The 20,832-nt window shown below is 34.8% G+C and overlaps 3 protein-coding genes across 3 annotated transcripts in view; all 3 read left to right on the top strand.

Moving 5' to 3' along the window:
- LOC145781304 (uncharacterized) overlaps positions 1-9,729 on the top strand; it is an 18,524-nt gene extending 8,795 nt beyond the window's left edge. Inside the window, exons 3-8 of the mRNA XM_082593082.1 lie at positions 1,357-1,548; positions 1,943-2,091; positions 2,206-2,335; positions 5,649-5,948; positions 7,114-7,380; positions 9,567-9,729. Of these exons, the coding sequence (XP_082449208.1) occupies positions 1,357-1,548; positions 1,943-2,091; positions 2,206-2,335; positions 5,649-5,948; positions 7,114-7,380; positions 9,567-9,628 (1,100 nt within the window). The 3' untranslated portion in view covers positions 9,629-9,729. The remainder of the gene's footprint in view (positions 1-1,356; positions 1,549-1,942; positions 2,092-2,205; positions 2,336-5,648; positions 5,949-7,113; positions 7,381-9,566) is intronic.
- LOC145781303 (uncharacterized) lies at positions 9,646-20,832 on the top strand. Its single transcript, XM_082593081.1, has 9 exons — positions 9,646-9,671; positions 9,715-9,719; positions 9,983-10,018; positions 10,112-10,158; positions 10,385-10,436; positions 18,576-18,652; positions 19,198-19,249; positions 19,551-19,591; positions 19,875-20,832. Exons 1-9 carry the CDS (start codon positions 9,646-9,648, stop codon positions 19,944-19,946), a joined length of 408 nt encoding a protein of 135 aa, XP_082449207.1. The 3' UTR covers positions 19,947-20,832.
- Positions 14,703-16,349, top strand: LOC145781347 (uncharacterized). The gene is made up of 2 exons (XM_082593129.1): positions 14,703-14,964; positions 15,522-16,349. The coding sequence occupies exons 1-2, from the start codon at positions 14,830-14,832 to the stop codon at positions 15,876-15,878; spliced, it is 492 nt and encodes a 163-aa protein (XP_082449255.1). The 5' UTR covers positions 14,703-14,829; the 3' UTR covers positions 15,879-16,349.

Raw genomic sequence — 20,832 nt, 5'->3', positions numbered from 1 at the left:
GATTGTGGTCAGACATTATGTCACATCCTGGATACGTTTTAACTTGTCTTACTGCATTTCTGAACTTCTGGTTTATCATAACATAGTCAATTTGATTCCGAAATCGATAACCTGGACTTTGCCATGTATACAACCGCCCAGCAGGATGTTGAAAAAAAGTGTTCGCTATTACTAAATCATTAAGTTTACAAAATTCCAGCAACCTTCTTCCACGTTCATTTAAATTGCCAAATCCATAACGACCAGTTGTGGGATATTCATGATGATCACCAACTATTGCATTAAAATCGCCCATTACTATATTAACTTCTCCACTTTTGGTATACTTAAGTACATCCTTTATTGACTCATAAAACAACTCAATCTCTTCATCGGCATGTTCTTGGGTTGGTGCATAGATTTGTAATATGTTTACATTAAATGGTGCTGCAGACAATTTAATCATCATTACTCTGTTAAAAAGTGGCCAAAATCCAATGACTGAGTTAGCTATTTCTTTTTTCATTATCATACCGACGCCGTACATATGCTGTTCTCCTCCTGAATATACAAAAATAAATCTATCTTCTGTCACTTTACCATCACCTATCCATCTAGTTTTACTTATCCCAATTAAATCAAAGTTCATGACCGACATCTCTTGTTTTAAATTTTCGTATCGACCTGCTTTATAAAGGGTTCTTACATTCCATGTTCCTATTTTGAGTGCTCTTTTTCTAATATTTAGCAGTCTACCATCAGACTTATGCCTTCCAGAGGGATTTGGGCATAAGCCATCATCACGAGCAGCTGTGCACATAGAAGAGGTTCCTCTTTCCCTGTAGCTTTTAGGGGACTTCACAGCATGGGGCCCTGATCAGTCTCCATGACTCTTTTTCGTTTTAATAGCTAGCATTGTTTACTATGGAATATATACTTGGTAAGGCTCCAATCTTTTCCAAGGTGACCAGCCACTGTACTCTAACCGTCAAAAGTGTGCCTAAACGGGTCACATCGTTTTGCTATCATGCCTTCCAAGTCATTGACTATTTATGGTTCTTCTGCCTTTTCAGCCATTCTAGACTTATGCACTAAAAGGGATTGACTTCCCTACCATGTTAAAGCTGTTCTAACATGCGCCTCATTTAGTTTAGCCAGCATTATGCCGTTACCAGGGTGTGGCCGTTGGTGTGCATTACCAACTTTGTGGAGCTATAAATGAGACTTGGGGCTTATATGAAGGACCAATGTTACCATTACCCTCATATGAGAAAATGGAAGAACTAGAGGTGCTACCTTTCACACAAACCCCCATACACCCCAAATATCCCCATACACTGTATATCAATATATCAATAATTGGTGCTTTTTTGATAGATTGCAACGAAACACTTATAGATGACGTCACTGTTCAATTTGATTCGGCTGGATACAATGACGTTGGAACATTCACTTGTTCTAACAATGGACTATTGTTCTATTCAAACGGAGGTCAACCTACTTCTGACCAAACTACTTGTCAATATAATGCTGAATGGAGTGGTCAAGATAATTTACAATGCTGGACAGGTGTTTTTGTTGTATCCTAACTGACCCCAGTGTTTAAAGATTTAGATATTGAAAACTTATCACAAGCGTATGTTGCAAACTATTGAGTGTTGTGACTCTAATGCAGACGAACTGCTATACGGTATACGCTAAAAGAGTATTAATGCTAAAAATTGAATGACGCCGGTCACCAGGCATTTATTTAAATAACAATTATTAGTGATTACAACTTGAAAAATCATTAATATTGTGACGTTGACTTAGAGTTTTCAATAGAAATCACGAATATTCAAATTGTATTGAAAACTTTTAGCTGTAAAGTAAGCGGCATTATCCTCAACCTCACTTACGTAACGAATGAAAATACACTACATCGTTGGAACTTGTTTGGCTGATCAACATTCTTATGTTACAGCTCCCAATCCAGTGATAACCACAATGAAAGGGGACTTCACTGTAGTTGAAGGAAATGACTTCACTGTCACCTGCGAGTACAATGACGTCATTCCTATTGGAACCAACACTGCATTCTATTTGGATGGCAATGAGGTCGGACGACAACAGGTAGTTTATTGTATGGGGCAAAAACGCAACAACGCAAATTGCACCTTGTTTATCCCATTGATACCTGAACTACTCCGCACTTTTTGCAAATTATTTGTATTTTCCCATTCTCAGGAACGGTCATTTACATTTTCCTTCCAAGCCGAGGACAATAACAAGCAAGTATCATGTCAAGCTGTGACTCCATACACGGAAATATTCATGGAAAGTGGAAGGTCACCAAGCTATACCATCGATGTTCACTGTGAGTTGTAAACCCGTAGGCTTCTTTTATCCAAACGTAAACTATATAAATTCTTTCACTCCAAGCAAATGATTCTGGGTTCTTGCAAAACTCCAACTTCATTTCGAAATGATGCTCTACACAAAACTTTAGACTGAAAAAACAAAGTCAATTCAACAGATTTAACATATTGTATTACACAAAAAAAATAACATATTTAAAAATAAACTCAAACGTTTTCGAGACGTACTTAGGTCCTCATCAAGAATTACTTTAAATCTGCAATATACATAAAATGAGAATTAAATCAAATATAGTTATTACTATCTGAATCCTTAACAGCCTGTTTCACTTTCAACGGATCATCAGAAGGGTCTGAAAAACATGCAAAAACAATAAATCGGTAATTCTTGAAGAGATATTAAATATTGTAAGTGTAATTTAATTTGCAAAAAAACTTAACTCTCTTTGAGTTTGCTACAACCCTGCTAATAACTTGCGTGCATCTAGGAAAAGGAGTCGAAACATTTTATGGTTTAATCCTTCTTTCAGCTTGCAGGTTGATAGCAACATTGGTAAAGAATTTTTCAAACTCATTTCTATCCACTTTCTGCCCCATCATGGATTGCATAAAATATTTAACCGTACCGTAATACTATTAAGCTGGGCTACAGTTGTACTCCGAATGTTGCAAGCATCATATTCTCCCACAATAAGTCAATATTGCGGGCTGATAATGAACCATCTCAGCCTGGTTGCAATTGTAGGGTGAAGCCAGATTGTCCTTTGAATGGGCAATGCTTGCAGAAGGCCGTTGTTTACAAAGCCACCATTGATAACGGCCCTAAGGTTCTTAATTACATTGGTTGTTGTGGGACTACTTTTAAAAAACGTTTTTCCAACCATAAATGTTCCTTTTTGGATAAATCTAAACGAAACAGCACGGAACTATCTAAGGCAGCTTGGGACCTTAAAGACAAGGGTGTTGATCCTAAAATAACATGGTCCATCCATTGCAGTGCTCGGCCTTATAGTGGAGGTGGTCGTAATAATTGTGGCCTCTGTTTGGCTGAAAAGCTGGCCATTCTGAAGGCCGAAAGTAACCACCTTCTGAACAAGAGTTCGAAATTAGTGAGTAAATGTCGTCATAGAAACAAATTTAAACTCAAGTGCTTCAAAATAAAATAAATTCCTTTTAATTTTCACAGGTTCTAAATTTCAAACTAAATTTCATTTGATTTTTCAGGTTTTTAAAAAAGTAAATATCATTTAATTTGTTCAGGCATGGCCACCTAAAGATACGGCCTGATTTGTCACATTTTGCAGAAATTTCCAGGTTTTTCTAACTTTGGGCGAACGTTTGAATAAATTTTTCTAAAAATTAGATTTTTACGCCTTCTTTACACTTTTCCCCAGATGACACAATAGGTTTAACATCCTCACATGTTGAAAAACAAAGAAAATTTGATTTCGAAGATTTTAGTCAGACTGTTAATTTTTCAATAACAGTCTGATTTAGCATTTTTCAACTTACTTTTTCTCATTTGCTACTGCTTCCCCAAGGCAACAAAAAAGTTTTATGTCATTAGGAAACCGCAAAAAGTAAAAACATCTCAAGAAATGTTAGCCAAGCACTAGCAGTAGCTGTAATCAAAATCTGCAAAATGTGACAAATCAGGCCACATCTCCAGGTGGCCATGGTTCAGGTTGCTACAGGTTACTTTATCCTTATCGCATTTGCTTCATTGTGATGTCACAGGTGTTGGCATCAATTTGCATGGTTTCAAGCTGAACAGTCATTCTAATTGAGGCTTTGTGTCAACGGATGGAAGTAGCCCTTTGTAATTCTGAGGGTTATTTTTTGCAGATTAAAAATTTTTTTTTTGCAGATTGGATTATGGTTATAATATTTAATATTTTTTCAGGAATTACACGTTTAAAATTTTTTTTGCAAATTAAATTACAGTAACAATATTTAATATCTCTTCAAGAATTACTGATTTATTGTTTTTGCATGTTTTTCAAACCCTTCTGATGATCCGTTAAAGGTGAAACAGGCTGTTAAGGATTCAGATAGTAATAACTATATTTGATTTAATTCGCTCTGCTTTGCTTTTTGCTTAGCATTGAGCACTTTTTGTAGTATTAATAGTTTTTATTGTTTTTAAAATGAGAATTATAAGATAAATCTGACTATGCACTATAACTGTAACGTCACTCCGGATTGAAAATTACAAGCTCAACAAGTGCTGCAAGAATGATTACAAGTAAATAACACGCCGGAAGCAGATCACATGAGGTGTAAAGTACAAGCATGTGACAAAATAATTAGAACACATATAAGTGGAATACTGAGTCTAGCAGAAAAAACGTGGCTTTTCTTTATGCAATTTGCATTGGTATGTGGTAGAACGATGATTACAGAATGAGATGTCCTGCTTCACGCAGGCATGTCATATCATTGAAAATGAAGTTGAAACAACGCAAAAACAACGGTAATACAATCACAATCCTTCAACGTCAAACAACCTTCAACGTGGAACACCTATTGATATTATAGACTATTTCACAAGTCTGAATCTCTCAGTGATTCGCGATTGTCAGTCTGAATCTCTCAGTGGAATGGTGATCGCCTTCAGCTCTAGTCCTTGTAGATCTGAGATCGGTTCAAGATCAGGTCAAACCAAAGACTTTAAAAGCGGTACCGATTGTGTTCTTTCTTGCGCAACGCAATGAGAAGAAGTCGGGAAATAATGTGATGACAACGTAAACCTGATAAAAATTGAAACAAGATCCCAATCGCGAAAATCCCTTAGCAGCTAGCCTACTCTTAGATCGACATATCAATAAACCAGAAGATTATTATTACTATTGTTCCCAAGCTTGTTCGTAAATGAACGACTGTTTGCATGATGCAGTTGTAGTGATACATTTTTACTAATATTCAATTCATAGACTTTTTTGATGACGATTAAAGTTTACATCATTTCCCATCGGTTAGTCGCTAAAGAGACAAGCATGGGTGCGCCTCAACCGTCGTCAACAAACCTCAACGAGTGTCTGGCTTTTCCGCTCAACCATGCACCAATAGAGAATGGCCTCTCTTTTTTCTTATAATTGCAGTGCTGTCAAACAGATTGCAAACCACATCATCAACGATTGATGTAAAAAGATAGACTCTCGGCCACAAAAACTCATACGAAAAAAATAAAGAAGAACATTTTCTACACTACCGCGAGGACAAATTGCATAACATACAATCAGTCCTTGGAAACTGCTCCTGTTTTTCAAAAACATTACACTCTGCTTTATCTCACGTTAAATTTGGTTTCAGATATTTCCCAAGTTGTTGTGAATAATGTTCTATTGTCAAAATTCTTGATTGATATTGAAAGTGGATATTTGTTGAGATCGGATGAAAATCTTTCAATGAATTGCAAAAGTCAAAGCAATCCTACGCCTCAATGTGCATTTACTATTTGCTCCGATGAATGTGAAAACATCACCAATATTAATAACGAATGTTTCATAAGTCAACCTCTCAGTGTTGGTGGTTCGTTGTCTTGCTTGGCTGTTAATAGTGTTGGATCACATAGAAGTGCTGCAAAGATCATCACAATCATTCCAGCTTTGAGTGAGTTAAACAATATCATTATCAAAGTGCTTTAATCAATTTTTGTCTTACACTGCAAAAACCAGCATGACTTCATTCAATTAGGAGCCACTAATATTGTCATAATCCTCTTAGTTAAATATTGACCGGATTTCTGCAGCGTATGTTGTGTACTTATTTGTTAATAGACAAACAAGCACATTACACCACAAACAATTTGAGAAATTTTCTGGCTTGGTGCTCGACTAGACGATCACCGCTATGTACAAAATGTAAATAAGTAAAGTTCCAACGACTAAAAAAAATTGATGGTTTTGATGTTCTTTAAACAAATTTTATTTGTAAATTTCCATATAGATTCACTTTAAAGATTGCGAGTAGAATGTTGCTCATGGCAGCTTGAAGCTGCAAATATTCGTCTGACTCTCTTCCGGAGCTATCGTCAGAATAAGATAAGCCTAAAAGTAGTAAATACTATTTTCTTAATTTATTCTGGCAATTGCTTCTGAAGAGATTCAGACGAAAACCTGCAGCTTCAAGCTACCATGAACATTGAGCAACCTTCTACTGGCAATCTAGAAGTTTTGCACCACCAATCAATTCTTCAAGATTCACTTTATTACGCCCATGAACTCAGTTTGCATCAGTTATTATTTATTATTGCTTGTCTGTCATTATTTAATTTAATACTGCAAAGTTTAAGTGTTCATCAGGACAATTATCGTTTCTAGTACTAGTTGCAACGTTCATGCGATGAAAGTAAATTAACAACAAACAGGTTGATTTATTGCTTCACTGACGTTTCGCGCACCTTGACAATACGTATCCTCCAAGCCAATATAATACAAAATAATATTTACAAAGTTACATAGCTCACTGCAGTATATAACTTTGTAAACTTTATTTTGTATGTTATTCGCTCTGAGGATGCGTATTGTCATGGTGAGCAAAACGTTAGTGAAGCATTAAATCAAACTGTTTGTTGTTAATTTCACTTTCATCGGATAAACGTTGCAACTAGTGCTAGAAACGATTATTAAATTCACTAGTATAATCTTGATACAATGACCTCATCTTTTACAAGACTTTTATTCCGCATTTTGTTTTTAAAAGTTTTTCAAACCAACAGCTAACTAACTTGAATTATTATTATTTTTATGATTTGATGTATTATCATTTATTACAGGAAATGTTACTTTGAGCCTTGGGGATAATGTGATTGAAAACAAAACTCTAATTTTTGGACGTGGAGAAGCCTTAGCACTCATCTGCAGTGTTAGTTATGCCACTGAACTGAACACCACTTTCACATGGAGTCACCCAAACATGACAATATATCCGAGTGCGGCGTTTAACATTCCTTCATTGAGTCCATTTGACAGTGGAAGTTATATCTGCAACACAGATGATGTATTTGGGACATTCATCAACACTGTCTATATTTCTGTGATTTGTAAGTATCGTTTGTATAGAAGATGATTTATTTTTGCATAGATCTTACTTTTTGGAAATTGGACTGCAGAAAACTACCTTACCCAATTGGAACTTCTTACATTTCTATATTTAATAAAGGTATTTGTGTTTATTGCCCTTTCTAGCAATGAAGATGGACATGGAAAGTTCAACTAAATCTTTCACTACTTAAATATTGAAAAATATTATTATAAAATTAAATACGTTTTTATACTTGCTCAGAATATTGTAAAAGAACGTTTTGCATTTTGGAATTAAACTTGTGGTTAGAAAAATATAACTTATGTATTTTCTCGGTTGCGTGACCGAGTGGTGAGAATATCTGTTCGATATTTGAAGGGACGTGGGTTCAACACCGCTCCAAAGCACGCAGCTGTGTCTCGGAAAAGACACTTAATATCATGCCAAAATGAGAGTACCTTACTCGAAGACTACATGTCTTTTCGCTGCTTCATGTTGGTCTGCTGAGTTGTATTTTTGATCAGGGTGTACTGTTGTTACGGCAATAGGCGCAAAATAAAATATTATTATTGTTTTTTCGAAATTACAACTTTAAAATATTTGCGTCTTAACTCGTTAATCCATCATGTAGACCCACCTTTTCAAGATGAACCTACTTCTTGTTCGTGGGATTTAAATCAAAGAGAAACTTGTGATGTTGTGTTTATGTCCAATCCCAAAGCAAAATTTTTCGCACTAATGAAAACCAATTCGGGTAGGATTTGTTCAACGTTTGTTTTTATTCTGATGTCATAACTTAATGCGGCTTCCTCTCAGCAACATTTCACCAAACACAACCTGTTCAAGCAATGTAAATAAACAAATCTAGAAAAAAAGCGTAAACTAGCAGTGGTCAGTTTTAAAGTTAAGCAAAATAAAAGTTTAGTAATATTTGAAAACTAATTTTGACCTCAACATCACTTCTTGCCCATCTAAAAACACAGATTGGCAGCTAGCAGCCTGTGACAAAAAAACGGCAATCTTACTTGATTCGAGCTTAACATGTTTGTAAGTTTTGTTTGATTTCCAGTGAAAAACTCAAGTCAATGACAGATTTGTCGTTTAATCGTGAACTCAAGTTTGTAGCAAATTGTTCTGCATCCTAAAAGATATTTTAATTTCTAATCTAGATGTAGCCTGCTGGAAGAATAAGAAAAACGTCCCTGTTAAAAAATTGTTCAAAATTTTAAGATGATTGTACTTGAAGTGAGAAACACGACATAAATATGCACTGACGTTATGATCTTTGCATTGCTGAGTAAAATGATGCATATGTTAATGAGTTAAAGTCAACACAACCCACGGTAATAACATAATATGGATCATTATAATATTCCTTTCTGGAATCAACATAATCAATACTTTTAGAAGTGCAAGGGGAAGATAGCAATTTACTCAGTGATGGAGCGTTCCAAGTGTTTCGCTTTATGAGTGATCAGGTACATTAAACTTAACTAATTTTGTGTATAGTTTTTTTTTGTTTGTCGTATCCAGGCTTACGGTGGTTGAAAATGTAGATTAAGTGGACGGGAAGGCAAGGAAGCCAATCTTCGTGTTCACCTTCAGGCATGCCTTTAAGTGTCCTGCCCCAGACACAGCCGCACGCTCTTGAGCGGTGTTGAACCGGCGCCCTTTCGATTGCCGTCCAAGAGCTCTCACCACTCGGCTATGCACTCGGTTATGTGTTTGTATAGTCTTATCCTAGTAATATACTATTTTTATAAGTTACGTACAGTAAGTAAACAAAGCATTTACTTTCATTTTAAGGTCATAATATCTTGTATATTAATTTACTGATCCAGCTTGTGCCATCAAAAAGGCAGGTTGTTCAGCATTTCATTCAAACAAAAACCAGTCATATAAGTAACTTGGGTTTATTTAATTGGACCTAAGTCTAAAGGAAAATGTATTCATCACTTACATTTTGATGCTGTGTTTGTGCAATTGTGAAAATTGTAAAAAAATACAGAGTTGTTACTGACCTTCTATCATAAGCCGCTAGTTTCCACCTGCAAAATGTTTGACACCTCCTTAACACTTGGGCAGCCTTAATTTTAAGATGGTTGCTATGCCTAAGATTTTATCACAGTTCGAATACGGTATAATAGACATTTTCATTTCTCAGTTTACACGTTGTTAATCAAGTTTGCAATAAATTACATTTAGGTGGCAATGAGCGACAACGGAACTTATACCTTGTACTTGCAATCCCCAATTTTCCCTTATAATCATACCCTTAACTTTGATGTCATCGTCAAAGATCCATCTAATGTTTCAACCGACAATGCACTTGTAATTGCATTGTCAGTTGCAGTTGTCGTGCTGATAATTGTCTTGATTGTTGTTGCTGTGGCCTGCTACAAACGAAAACCAACGAAAAACAAAGGTATATAATTTATTTCTCATTTGTTTGTTATTGTACATTTGTGAAACTATACTGAAATGTACACATTCCAAATTACACACAAGTGATAAACAATTTTTTAGAATAATTTAAAATATTAGAAATTAACTACGTTTATGACTAAAAACGTATACGCTGATATTGAGACTGTTTTGTCTAAGTCGTTAATGTGTTTTAGAAAATGGATCAAACAAAGTTGGTTACGTTGTGAAAGGTGAGCATGCGGTACAACATGATTAAGTAGCCACAAAACGTGAATACGTAGCCTATTAACTACTGAAGCTAAAAATTTTTTTGTTTTTTTTAGATGAAAATGGACAGATTGATTTGGGCCAATCTTCCAATATAGCTTTGGTAATTTGATGGCTTCGGAGTTTTGGTGCAATTAAGTGCTGTGATAAACTATTTCACTCAATCCGAACTTGTATCCCACAACCATGGATGCGTTGGCTCCCAGTCAATTTATTGTATAGTTTGATAAAAGTTTACAAATAATTAAGACTAATCTTATAATCTCAACAACCAACTTTCATTCAACAGTCATTTTTTAAAACTGTTCTATTTTCTAAACTGTTTACAGCCTAAACCGGGATCTACATCTTCGCCGTATCTGACACCGATACAAAACACAGGTAATTCCATTAATTAGCACAGTATACCAATTTGTTTTAACACTATAGAACGACTGAAAAAAAGTATACCTTCAACGGACGCTGGTGTCGAAATCGACACTTTTCACAAAAACTTATTTTTTAGCAAAATTAACAGTAAAAGTTTGTTTTATTTTACAGTGATAAAATTATCTAAAGCACTTAAAAAACATAGGCAATTCTATTAAATAACACAGTCTACCGATTTTTTTAAGGTAAGGCATGTGATAGTTGTTTGGAGATATTTTGAGGCCTCTAATTCAGAAAATACACTTATTTTTTGAATTGACTAGTTTTTGAGAAACAACAAAATTATTGTTTTCGCTGCCTTGAATACCTATAGATTTAATGTAGTAGCCTATTGTTAATTACGTTGACAAAACAGGAAGTAATCCCAGGCATATTTGGAAGTAATCTCAGGAACCCTGAACTTATCTTACTCCCAACTTCATGTCAAAGTAATAAGCTTAGTAACCTCTTTTAATGAAATCACTCAGACTGAAGCGCATTTCCTTGGTCATATACTTGTCACAGTTGCAGTAAAATATATCTGAATTTTTAGGACAGCATCCTACATGCTAAAGGCATATTTTATTAGCCTATAGATCAGAAAAATACCTTGCAGCAAAGAGTGGACATCAGCAAAGGATTAGAACAGGGATGTCCAAACTTTTTTCCGGCCAGCCAGATTTGATAACTCGGAAGTGCTCGCGGGCCAATAGCCTCTGACATCTCGTTTTGCGTAAAGAAAGATATAAATATCAATATTGTATTATTTAATGCCCTTTTCATACAACACGGGATATGATGTTAGGCTGTATAAGTCATCTTCGTTTTTGTGAGAAATTAACACATGCAGGGACTTTGTAAAACACAGCTATGTTAATGTGAAGGATGAAACTGACGTCTTGATTTCTGTAAACAGATGAGGTCTGGTTCGAGGTTAGGGATAGAAAAGCATGGAATATCTCGTAGTTGACAGTCACTTGGATTCGATCTCAAGTGGATCTTGTTTAAATTCATAACCGAGAACGTCTGCTCACACAAATATGTTGAATCGCACAAGCTAAAGATTTCCTTGCAAACTTTCGCATTTCTGAAAAATTCCAGCTGCTGGTAAAAAGCACCATGTTGTTGTTGTCGGCTTTGCAGAAAAGCTCAACTTGCTGCGATTGAGCTGGAGCTTCATCAGGGTTCAAGCAAAAAGAAATGAATAGTAATAAGTCCCTTACATTTGAGGCAAAGTCTCAAAAGCGGTAGTTAAAAATGGTAGCAATAAAACGAATGAACAATGCTCGTGTGCACCAGTCATTACCATTCTCTCTCAGGCAATGATGGTTATTTTCGCAATTATGAAGCAATAATGATTACACTGGTCAACACACATTTTGGTGCCAAGAAAGTTTTAACGGTTTTGGGGTATTTTGATGCCGCTGAATCCGAAAATGACCTTAGTTTTTACGAATTGGCTCTAATTTTTGAGATATTTCATGGTTTTGCTCCAAAAAGTGGGGTATTTCATATCAAAACAGCAAATATAGCCTAATATGGTAGCCTACCTCTCAGATGCTGCTGAAAAGTTGTCATACTATGCCTTAGGCTACCAAACGAAAGAATGCTAAGTTTTAGATCAATATCTTGAACGGCTTTTTCATGGTGGCCATTTGAATTTCGGGCGCTACCCTCGTTTTTGACTTGAGGGGGAGGGGGGGGGGTAGCGAATAGCAATTTCAGCCACTTTCAGAGCCTCATAACTTTTATTGTAATTGTGGTAGAAAACTAAAAATTGCTGTGCTAGTTCATTATAAACTATAATACACAATTCAATAGTAAAAAACAACATCTCGTAATGCATAGGTGTTAAGTGGGTCATCAAAATCTTGTTTTTTGGCACGTATAAGTGTTTTTTTTTCAATTTTTAAATGCTTCCACCACCCAAACCAATCAAAATATTTCACTAATACCTAATTATTTGTAATATTTGGAAACTTTTCTTCTTCCAACTTGAATTTGGGAGTTGTGGTGACATTAACAGAGATCTTATGGGGGTCTGAAAACCATATCAGGCAGAAATAGCCCATTTTTACTCCTATGTTTAGAGCATCAAATGACCGCGTGAGAATTTTATGGTTATGCTGAAATTTATACCAGACAAACACATACATTTATTCTTTCATTTCATAAAATTAAATCTTTATAAATTAAACTGCTTCACTTTAAATTCAATGTCTTTAAAATGTAACACTTTGGTAATTTTTAGCAAATAATCGCAAGTCTGTAATGTAGGTCAGAGAAAATTCAACAATGATTTATCATGAAAACAGTGAAAATAAGTAGGTACTATGCTTAGTGATCATAAACGTTGGAATGCTGACACTGTTGTCTGTTAATTTATCTTCAAAATGACGCTTTCACCTCAGATGTCTTTACAGGTCTTTCGTTGCCATCCTGTTGTGCTGATAGATATTGAATTTGTATGTACTTTTTGTTTGTTTATCGCCAGCAAAACAATAAATTGAACTGAACACACCCATGAAAAAGTACCCACCTCCAATCAATGAGAGTGGAGATAAAATTGTAAAAAAATGATCAAGTAGTTTTCAAAAATTAAATTGTTTTCAGTTTGCACTATAATTCTGCATTATGCAAAATGCATAGCTCAACTCAGCTTATCTATCATCTATTGACTAAGAAACAGTGGAAGTAGTGTCAGAACATTTTCATAATCTTTTTGGTTAAGTTTGTATTTTTAAGCACTGAATCCGTAGGTTTTAGAGAAATATTTTGAATGATTTGAGTGGTAGAAGCATTTGAAAGTTGAAAAAAAACACTTACACCGGCCAAAAAAACAAGATTTTGATAACCCACCTAACACTTATGCATCAAGAAATGTTGTTTTTTACTATTGATTTGTGTAGTATAGTTTATAATGAACTAGCACAGCAATTTTTAGTCTTCTACCACAATTACAATAGAAGTTATATGAGGCTCTGAAAGTGGCTGAAATTGCTATTCGCTACCCCCCCCCCCCCAAGTCAAAAACAAGGGTAGCGCCCGAAATTCAAATGGCCACCATAGAAAAGCCGTAATATTGATCTAAAACTTAGGATTCTTGCGTTTGGTAGCCTAAGGCATAGTATGACAACTTTTCAGCAAAATCTGAGAGGTACCATACACAATAAGGCGATGTGAAATTTGAATGGACAAAATCGAATTATCACACAGGGTGACTACTGTTGTGTAGAGTATTTTTGTGAAGTTTTATGCAATAAAATCCAGTATCCGTAAACATGTAAGCGTTTTAAGGTTAGTATTTTCTAATTCTTGCAAGGTGATTTCACAAAAAATACTATCACAACGCATCAATCCACGTGATCCAGGTAGCGCGCTCTGAATGGCTAGTTAGGGAAAACGCGTTGTGTGCCGCACACACGCGCGCGCAAGCGATTGCTGTCTGCTGCTGAGAGATTTATACCTTGAAATGCTGAATTGCTGATTATTATTGAAGATAAGGCTGCAAAATTCAGATAAGAAGTTGTGTTCAGCCGAAATGTTTGCTATGATTTTATGCTTGGTTGTTAAATAATCATTCAGGCTTCGGTTCAAAGTTAGTTTAGGCTAGGTTTTCCAAATTGTGTAAAGTAGGCCTAAGAGGGAGTGTCTGTAATTATCAGGTCTTCTGGAATAAGAACTGCTTATTCAGGTGAAGTTGCTGTTTGTGGTTCTATATTTTTTATATGTAGCTTTGAGAATGACACTAATAAAGTTCATAGTATTACGGAAGGCTCAGACAACTAAGTTTTCAGCACTTAAATTCTTAGTTCTGTGTACCGTACTGTAAGTGGGCTATGTTTTTTTTCTTCAAAAAATGCATTAATCTCTTCACATATTATCTTTAGTTCATAAAGCTGACCTTGTTGTGGGTAGCATTGTTAACTGTTAAATCATGCCTAAAAGTTTTAAAAAGAGAGTAAGAAGCATGGAAAGCTCTTCTGTCATTGGACCCTCCAAGGAGCTTCCCACTGCTGATTTACCAACACTACGATATGTTCTTGCATTCTGTACTTTGTTAAAGGTGATACTCAAGTACTTTATTACTGCAAGTTTTTCTCTGACTGGTTTTAATTAAGCTTGGTAGTGACGTAAAACATAGACCAACTCGTATATCTTCGTATGGATGAAGGGTAGTTGTTAAAAATACTAACATATAGCTTGCATGAATGAACAGTACACGTAGGCTACAATAACCAACTAGAAGACACTTTTCAAAACCTTAATGTGTTGAAATAATTAATTGCACGTTTACAGAGACAGAGCACTCATAAGGAATTAATTTTTCAGGAAGCTGGAAAAAAGCTAACTATTCTCTTTTCAAATGAAGACCGCATTCCTAAAACAATTGAGGTTTCTCCTCTCGCAACGTTATAGTAGAGTAGAAGCACCGTTATACCAAATTGGGCCTCTTGACAAAAGGACAACGAAAACGCTTCAAAAGAAAGTTAACAAAAAGGTAAGTTCTTACATACGGTATCTTTTCAAACTTTTTTGTCTAGTAATTTTCTATGAAATGTAAGGCTTTTATAAGTATATTCTTTGATAACAGGGTCATGCATAGACATGTCCCATGTTGTGTACTGGGGTTGGTCTGTTGTTATATTTGTTGAATGCAGCCATATGAGAAGGAGAATGGGTTACTGCCAATTCTACAACCCCACTTCACCATTGCAGATGTAGTTCAACCAACTCTAGATAGTAGGTGGTTTAAGGATTTTTCGATTTCCTAAAGCATTTCCTCGTGGGAAAGTGATTCAGATGTTCTGATTTCTATGTCTGTAAAGGCAGGCTTGTGCTTTCACTAAAGCTAGTCGTGCTATGGCGAGAAGATTTTTCTTGACTATCACTGATTTTTACTGCCATTTGTCCGAAAGAGTATTAATTGTTATGTTTGGCATATCATATATTGTTTTTCGTTGTGACAGTCAGAAATAAAAACAAACTGAACTGATTTACATGGATTATTTTGTGTTCTTTACATTTATCAATCACACAAAAAACTTGTTTTTCAAGAGCCTCAAACAACAGCGAGGAGATGATTTCCTTGCAGCAAAGAAGTCACAAGTGATAGAGGAAGAGAACTGGAAAAAACAGCAGCTTTCTGCAGCAATTGATGAAGAAATTGACTCTCCTTACGAACCAGCTGCACTTGGTACATCTGAATGTGACAATGCCCCGGTATTCAGTGATGATCCTGCTCTGCGATCTTTTTCTGTGAACATGTTAGAAAATATTTGCAAAGGCAGTAACTCTTGTGATGTTTCTGTCCGCACTTTTACCCAACCAAAATTAAATTTGGATGCCAGCTCACTGTTCTCTTTGATTGGGACCATGCCACGCTTACTGAGTCTATCCTTACTTCACACTTGACCATGGATGAACTAAAGGGTTTGATACACAAAGTTTGAATACCCTCATTTTCCTGCCCATACTCAGGCTGTGCAGCGTCTCATTTGGGAAGTCACTAACGACTGTGGAAGTATTGCTGGCCATCAACGACGGGATGGTTTCATTCGGGCGAGAATTGCTTCGCGTAGGGTCTTGCCGAAAGCAGACACGAAATCTGACTTTCTTTCATTGGCTGCAGTATAATATTTTGATATTCACCACTGTTTCTTGTTCATTGTCTTTATTCTTCATTCGTTTGTGCACGTTTTACAAGCACATATAAAGTTAGTTGGTTGATGTGTAAGCTACCATTGGAGAGTTGCAGTTACTATATCTGTCAAAAAACAAATGTAAATCGGCGAAAACAATCGAATATTAATGCAGTGCGTTGTGTGATTATGTAATACATATTACTACAACAAAACCAAAGTGTCATCTTATGCACAGTGCATTCCTACTCTTGCCATGGAAGTGAAAAAGGCTTTAATATCATCAGTTTTTGCTGACCAAGCAAAAATAGGGTTGCCAGGTGATTGTTTAATATCTTACCGTACACCGCCAGACTTTACCTAAAAGGGCAACTAGCAGTCGCATCATATGTAATTGTTGTTGTGGTTGTTAAAGTTGGAAATTTTTACAATTTAAAAAAGAAAAACAAAGTTTTTTCTTCAAAAAAATTGTACCTGGCAACTCTGTGCTGGCAACAAATGTCAAAAACAAAATCGACTACATGTTTAAGGTTACTGAATATTTTTGCGTGAAATTTTACAAAAATACTCTACATAGCAATAGTCACCCTGTGTGATAATTCGATTTTTGATTTTTTAAAATTTTTTGATTTTCACATCGCCTTAATACACAAGATATCTTCATATTGGCTGTTTTGATATGAAATGACCCACTTTTTAACTTTAGAGCAAAACCATAAAATATCTCAAAAATTAGAGCCAATTCAAAGAAACCGATGTTATTTTCGGATTCAGTGGCCAAAAATCGCCTAGAAACCGTTAAAATATCTTCGGCACTCGAAAAAAGTTTTTTTGTTGGCCAGTGTTATTCTCTCCGGGTAATAATGGCTAATTTTGCAATTATGACGCTACAATGATTCCAACTTTTCTTGTCTGCGGGCCAAAAATAACACATTGTGCAACAAAAATAGCGGGCCATACAAAAACGTATCACGGGTCGGACTTCGGAATAATAATAAAAGTACTTGTTGAAAAGTTTCGATTTCAATTTATTTTTCCTTGTCGGAAAACAACAGCAATGATATAGTTACCAACAGTTTACGGGAATTAAACCAAAAAAGATAACAGCGGCAAAACCAAAGAAGTATAAAACCTGCATGCGATGTAAATTTAAAGGATACGTGGATAAAGTAGTTTAAAATAGATGATTTAGTTGATTTTTGTAGGTCGATCTTATCAATACAAAGCTGCATTCATAAACATTTGATTATCAGGATATTTTTCTTGTGATGTAGGCTACTGATTCACAACAATTTTCATCGAATATGCATGCCTCTATTTCATCAATCACAATCCACTTCAAGCCTTGCATGCGTTTTAATTTTCCTACAATAGTAACCAATTGAACTAGAGTCTAGTCTAGACAAACGCAATTATGACATCATAATAATAAACAGTAATGAAAATGATTAAAACCTTTTGGTTAACGATTTCACAAAATGCTTTCATTTTTTAATATCTCACAAACGAGAGCCAATTCGAAAAAAACTAACTACATTTTCAGAACCAAGAATTTTGAAATACTTTAAAATAACTCTCAACTTTTTGTGCCAAAATCTTGTTGGGTTGTGTAGTTTGTGACTGGCTGCACTCACATTGGTATACGATGATCAAGATCGCCTGGTTCTGAGCACAAATAATCACCACTGTAGACCAAATTAGTAACAACAGCTTCGATTTTTAGGATTTCACATTGAAATAAAAGTATCACAGGAAAATATAGGCTTATTTACTTGCTATTACTGTAAGTACAGTATCATGGTTACACGGTAACTTTATAGAAATCATTTGTTTTTTAATCAACAAAAGCACATGTTAGGCCAATGGTGCAAAAGTAAACAAAAAATTTATTCCATTCTAGATTGACTGTCTTATAAGTTCATAGATATTTACTGATGTCAATTCTTGCAAATGTAACGCTTTTTTCGTTATTATCTCACGAATACTATAAAATTGGTGGTTACCAAAAATCTTTGGTTTAAATATTTGTGTTTCGTTAGTTTGAGTGATCTGTTTCTATAAAAGTAAAAAGTCAATCGGAGTAAAATATCACTAGAGAACATAAACTGATGTACTTGCATAATACTATAAGCACAGTAGGCTATAGTATTATGATCATGATTTCTATGCGTTGTTTGTGAAAGATGATACCAACCAGACTTACTTAATAACCTGCTATTCATAATTTGGAATTCTTACTATTCGAAACAATCGAAAGTAGCAGATCACGTGATGACAAGTTCATTATTGCTTTATGAAACTTGATTTCGGTTTTTATCATATCTACAGTACCCTACTACAACTGGTAAACAATAAAACATATTATATAAACGCCTTATATAGCCTACAAACTTTTGTAATATGAACTATGATCTTCACAACACTTGTCAAACAATCAATGTATAGGATCATGTGTAAATATGTCTTCTAGGCGAACATGGTTATGAAGAAATTAAGCCACAAGAAAGGACCGCGGAACATTGTTATCAACAAGTGATTGTCAGCGATGTGAGTTACTATTTCAAATTATTAAAGTAGTCTGCTCGTTATTTGTTGATCTATTAAATGTCTAAAACTCTCTACCAACGTAACGAGTGTTAAAGGTAGGCCTATCATTATTATGGCCATCGAGACGAGATTTTAAGACGATAGAGATGAGAAACCAGAATTCCTTTACAAAGAGACTTTTTGATTAAACAACTTCATAGGACACCTTGTGTTTTTTTCTTTGTTTTTAGACCTCTACAATAATATTGTGCCCTGGCACAAAAGTACCTATAAAATATTCTTGTCAGCGCTTCTGGATAGTACTACTGTACAAAATATTGAAAAATTGCATAATAACACTTGTCTAAATAAGGTTACAATGAAAATCGTTGTTATGAAACCTATTGTTGCAAATCACTGTGATAAACATATAGGCTAACGTTACATGGGTAACTACAACATTTCCTTAAGTATTAGACAACTAAAAAACTGCAGAACTATAAGACACTTGAAATGGAGTTTTTAGTCATTAGTTGTTCAACCTTTTGGATGCAATTGTGTTCTAGAAAGAGGAACGCACCGGACAAAATCATCTTAATGTAAAATCAAAGTTAGAAGGTAAAAGTTAATTGTTGTTTTTTTAGGTATGTGGTATTCTACAACATATTTTGTTTCATGATTTCTATAGTGAAAAATTTTTGTTTCAAAGTTTATGCATAAATGCGACGTAGCTGTACAATATAGTGAAAAATACTTTCAGTTGGCTATAAATTAATTTTTTAATCAACCAAAGCACATCCAAGATCGATGGTGCAAGAATACACAAAAAATGTACTCCATTCTCGATTGATGGTATGTTAAGTTCATAGTTAGTAATTAAGGTTATTTCGTGCAAATGTAATGTTCTTTTTGTATTTAGATGACCATGGATATCTAATAATAGAGCCTCAAGGAAACACGGTATAATTGGTTGTTGCTGACACTCAATTTTTTAAAGATTTGTGTTGAGTTTATTTGGGTAATTTGTTTCCAGAAATGTAATAAAATCAATTGACCAGTATTCATAGTGATCGAAGTTTTGGGACATTTATTTGCTTTAAAGGAGAAGCTGCTCCTAAACTACTCCATGAAACATTTGGTCAATTCTTTGTTGCAACAGTGATTCACCTACAAAAGCTGTGTTGTCGAATTTTAACGTCATTGTGAGTCGTTACTTTATTTCGTGACTGTGTCAATTTTACAGGATGTTGATGTTGACCAAGATGAGCATGGATACGCAACAAGGATTCCTGAAGCTCAAAATCATGAAGTTTGATTCAAACAACGTTATTCAAAATGCAAACACTTTAAAGTTTAAAAAAAAGAGAGATTAACAGTTTGTATCTGTATGAAAGCTGTGTTCAAGTATTTTGTTGACCTTTCAAAGCATTCCAGCTTTTGTTAGCATAATCTACATTTGCGTAGCAGTTGTTCAACATTGGTGCAGTGCATATAAACAACTGTTTGAATAGAAATTAGTCAATTATTTCCGTTTGATAAAATGCTAAAAGAAAGGTTTTGCAAACTTTTCTATAAGTATAATCTGTTACATAGTAACACCTGTTAGATGACGCGTTCATCTTATTTATAAGATAAAGGAGTTAATTTTATTTCTGAAGAGCTATTTCTGTCAAAATTACAACAACAGCTAATTTGCTTCTTCCAATATCCAAATATTCCATACATATCTTACTCATTTTAATGCTGTTTTTTATGTGGACTATTTGAAGCCGTGTAGAAATAATAGTGTTTTTGATTGTTATCATGTAAATACTTAGGCCTATCTGCCCGCTAATCAAAAGAGCTCGTATACTTTTGAGTAAAAGCATATTAACATCCATGTAGCTTATTTGAAAATTATTGATATGTTGCAGGATTATGTGATAACTGTTTCCCAATACCGTTGACAAGTTCAGATCGATTTAATTGTTTTTCTTTCTTATTATAGATGAATTTAATCACTTTCTAAAAAACTTCGTTTTTGCTGTGTGTTGGTTACAATTCTAAATCACTTTTATCGATTTTGAGTTAGAAATGGAGAACATTGGTTCTAGAGAAGCAGTCTTGCTATAAACAGGTATAAATTAGAATTGTTCATTAATGTTGTTAGCGAACTTGCTTTCTAATCGTGTATTATACTAAACAATATTATTATACTTATT

The sequence above is a fragment of the Aplidium turbinatum genome, chromosome 12, assembly GCF_918807975.1.
Source record: "Aplidium turbinatum chromosome 12, kaAplTurb1.1, whole genome shotgun sequence".
Classification (NCBI taxonomy): domain Eukaryota; kingdom Metazoa; phylum Chordata; class Ascidiacea; order Aplousobranchia; family Polyclinidae; genus Aplidium; species Aplidium turbinatum.
The sequence above is the reverse complement of the archived record's forward strand: the minus strand, read 5'-3'. Positions and strand labels throughout refer to the sequence as shown.

Bases quoted from the DNA above. Each gene is read 5' to 3' on its own strand.
- LOC145781303 (XM_082593081.1), top strand. From the start codon at position 9,646: ATGTCATCGTCAAAGATCCATCTAAT. The intron at 10,019-10,111 runs GTGAGCATGCGG...TGTTTTTTTTAG, and splicing joins AGTTGGTTACGTTGTGAAAG to ATGAAAATGGACAGATTGAT. The intron at 10,437-18,575 runs GTAATTCCATTA...TATGTCTTCTAG, and splicing joins GACACCGATACAAAACACAG to GCGAACATGGTTATGAAGAA.
- LOC145781347 (XM_082593129.1), top strand. From the start codon at position 14,830: ATGAAGACCGCATTCCTAAAACAATTGAGGTTTCTCCTCTCGCAACGT. The intron at 14,965-15,521 runs GTAAGTTCTTAC...TTGTTTTTCAAG, and splicing joins AAAAGAAAGTTAACAAAAAG to AGCCTCAAACAACAGCGAGG.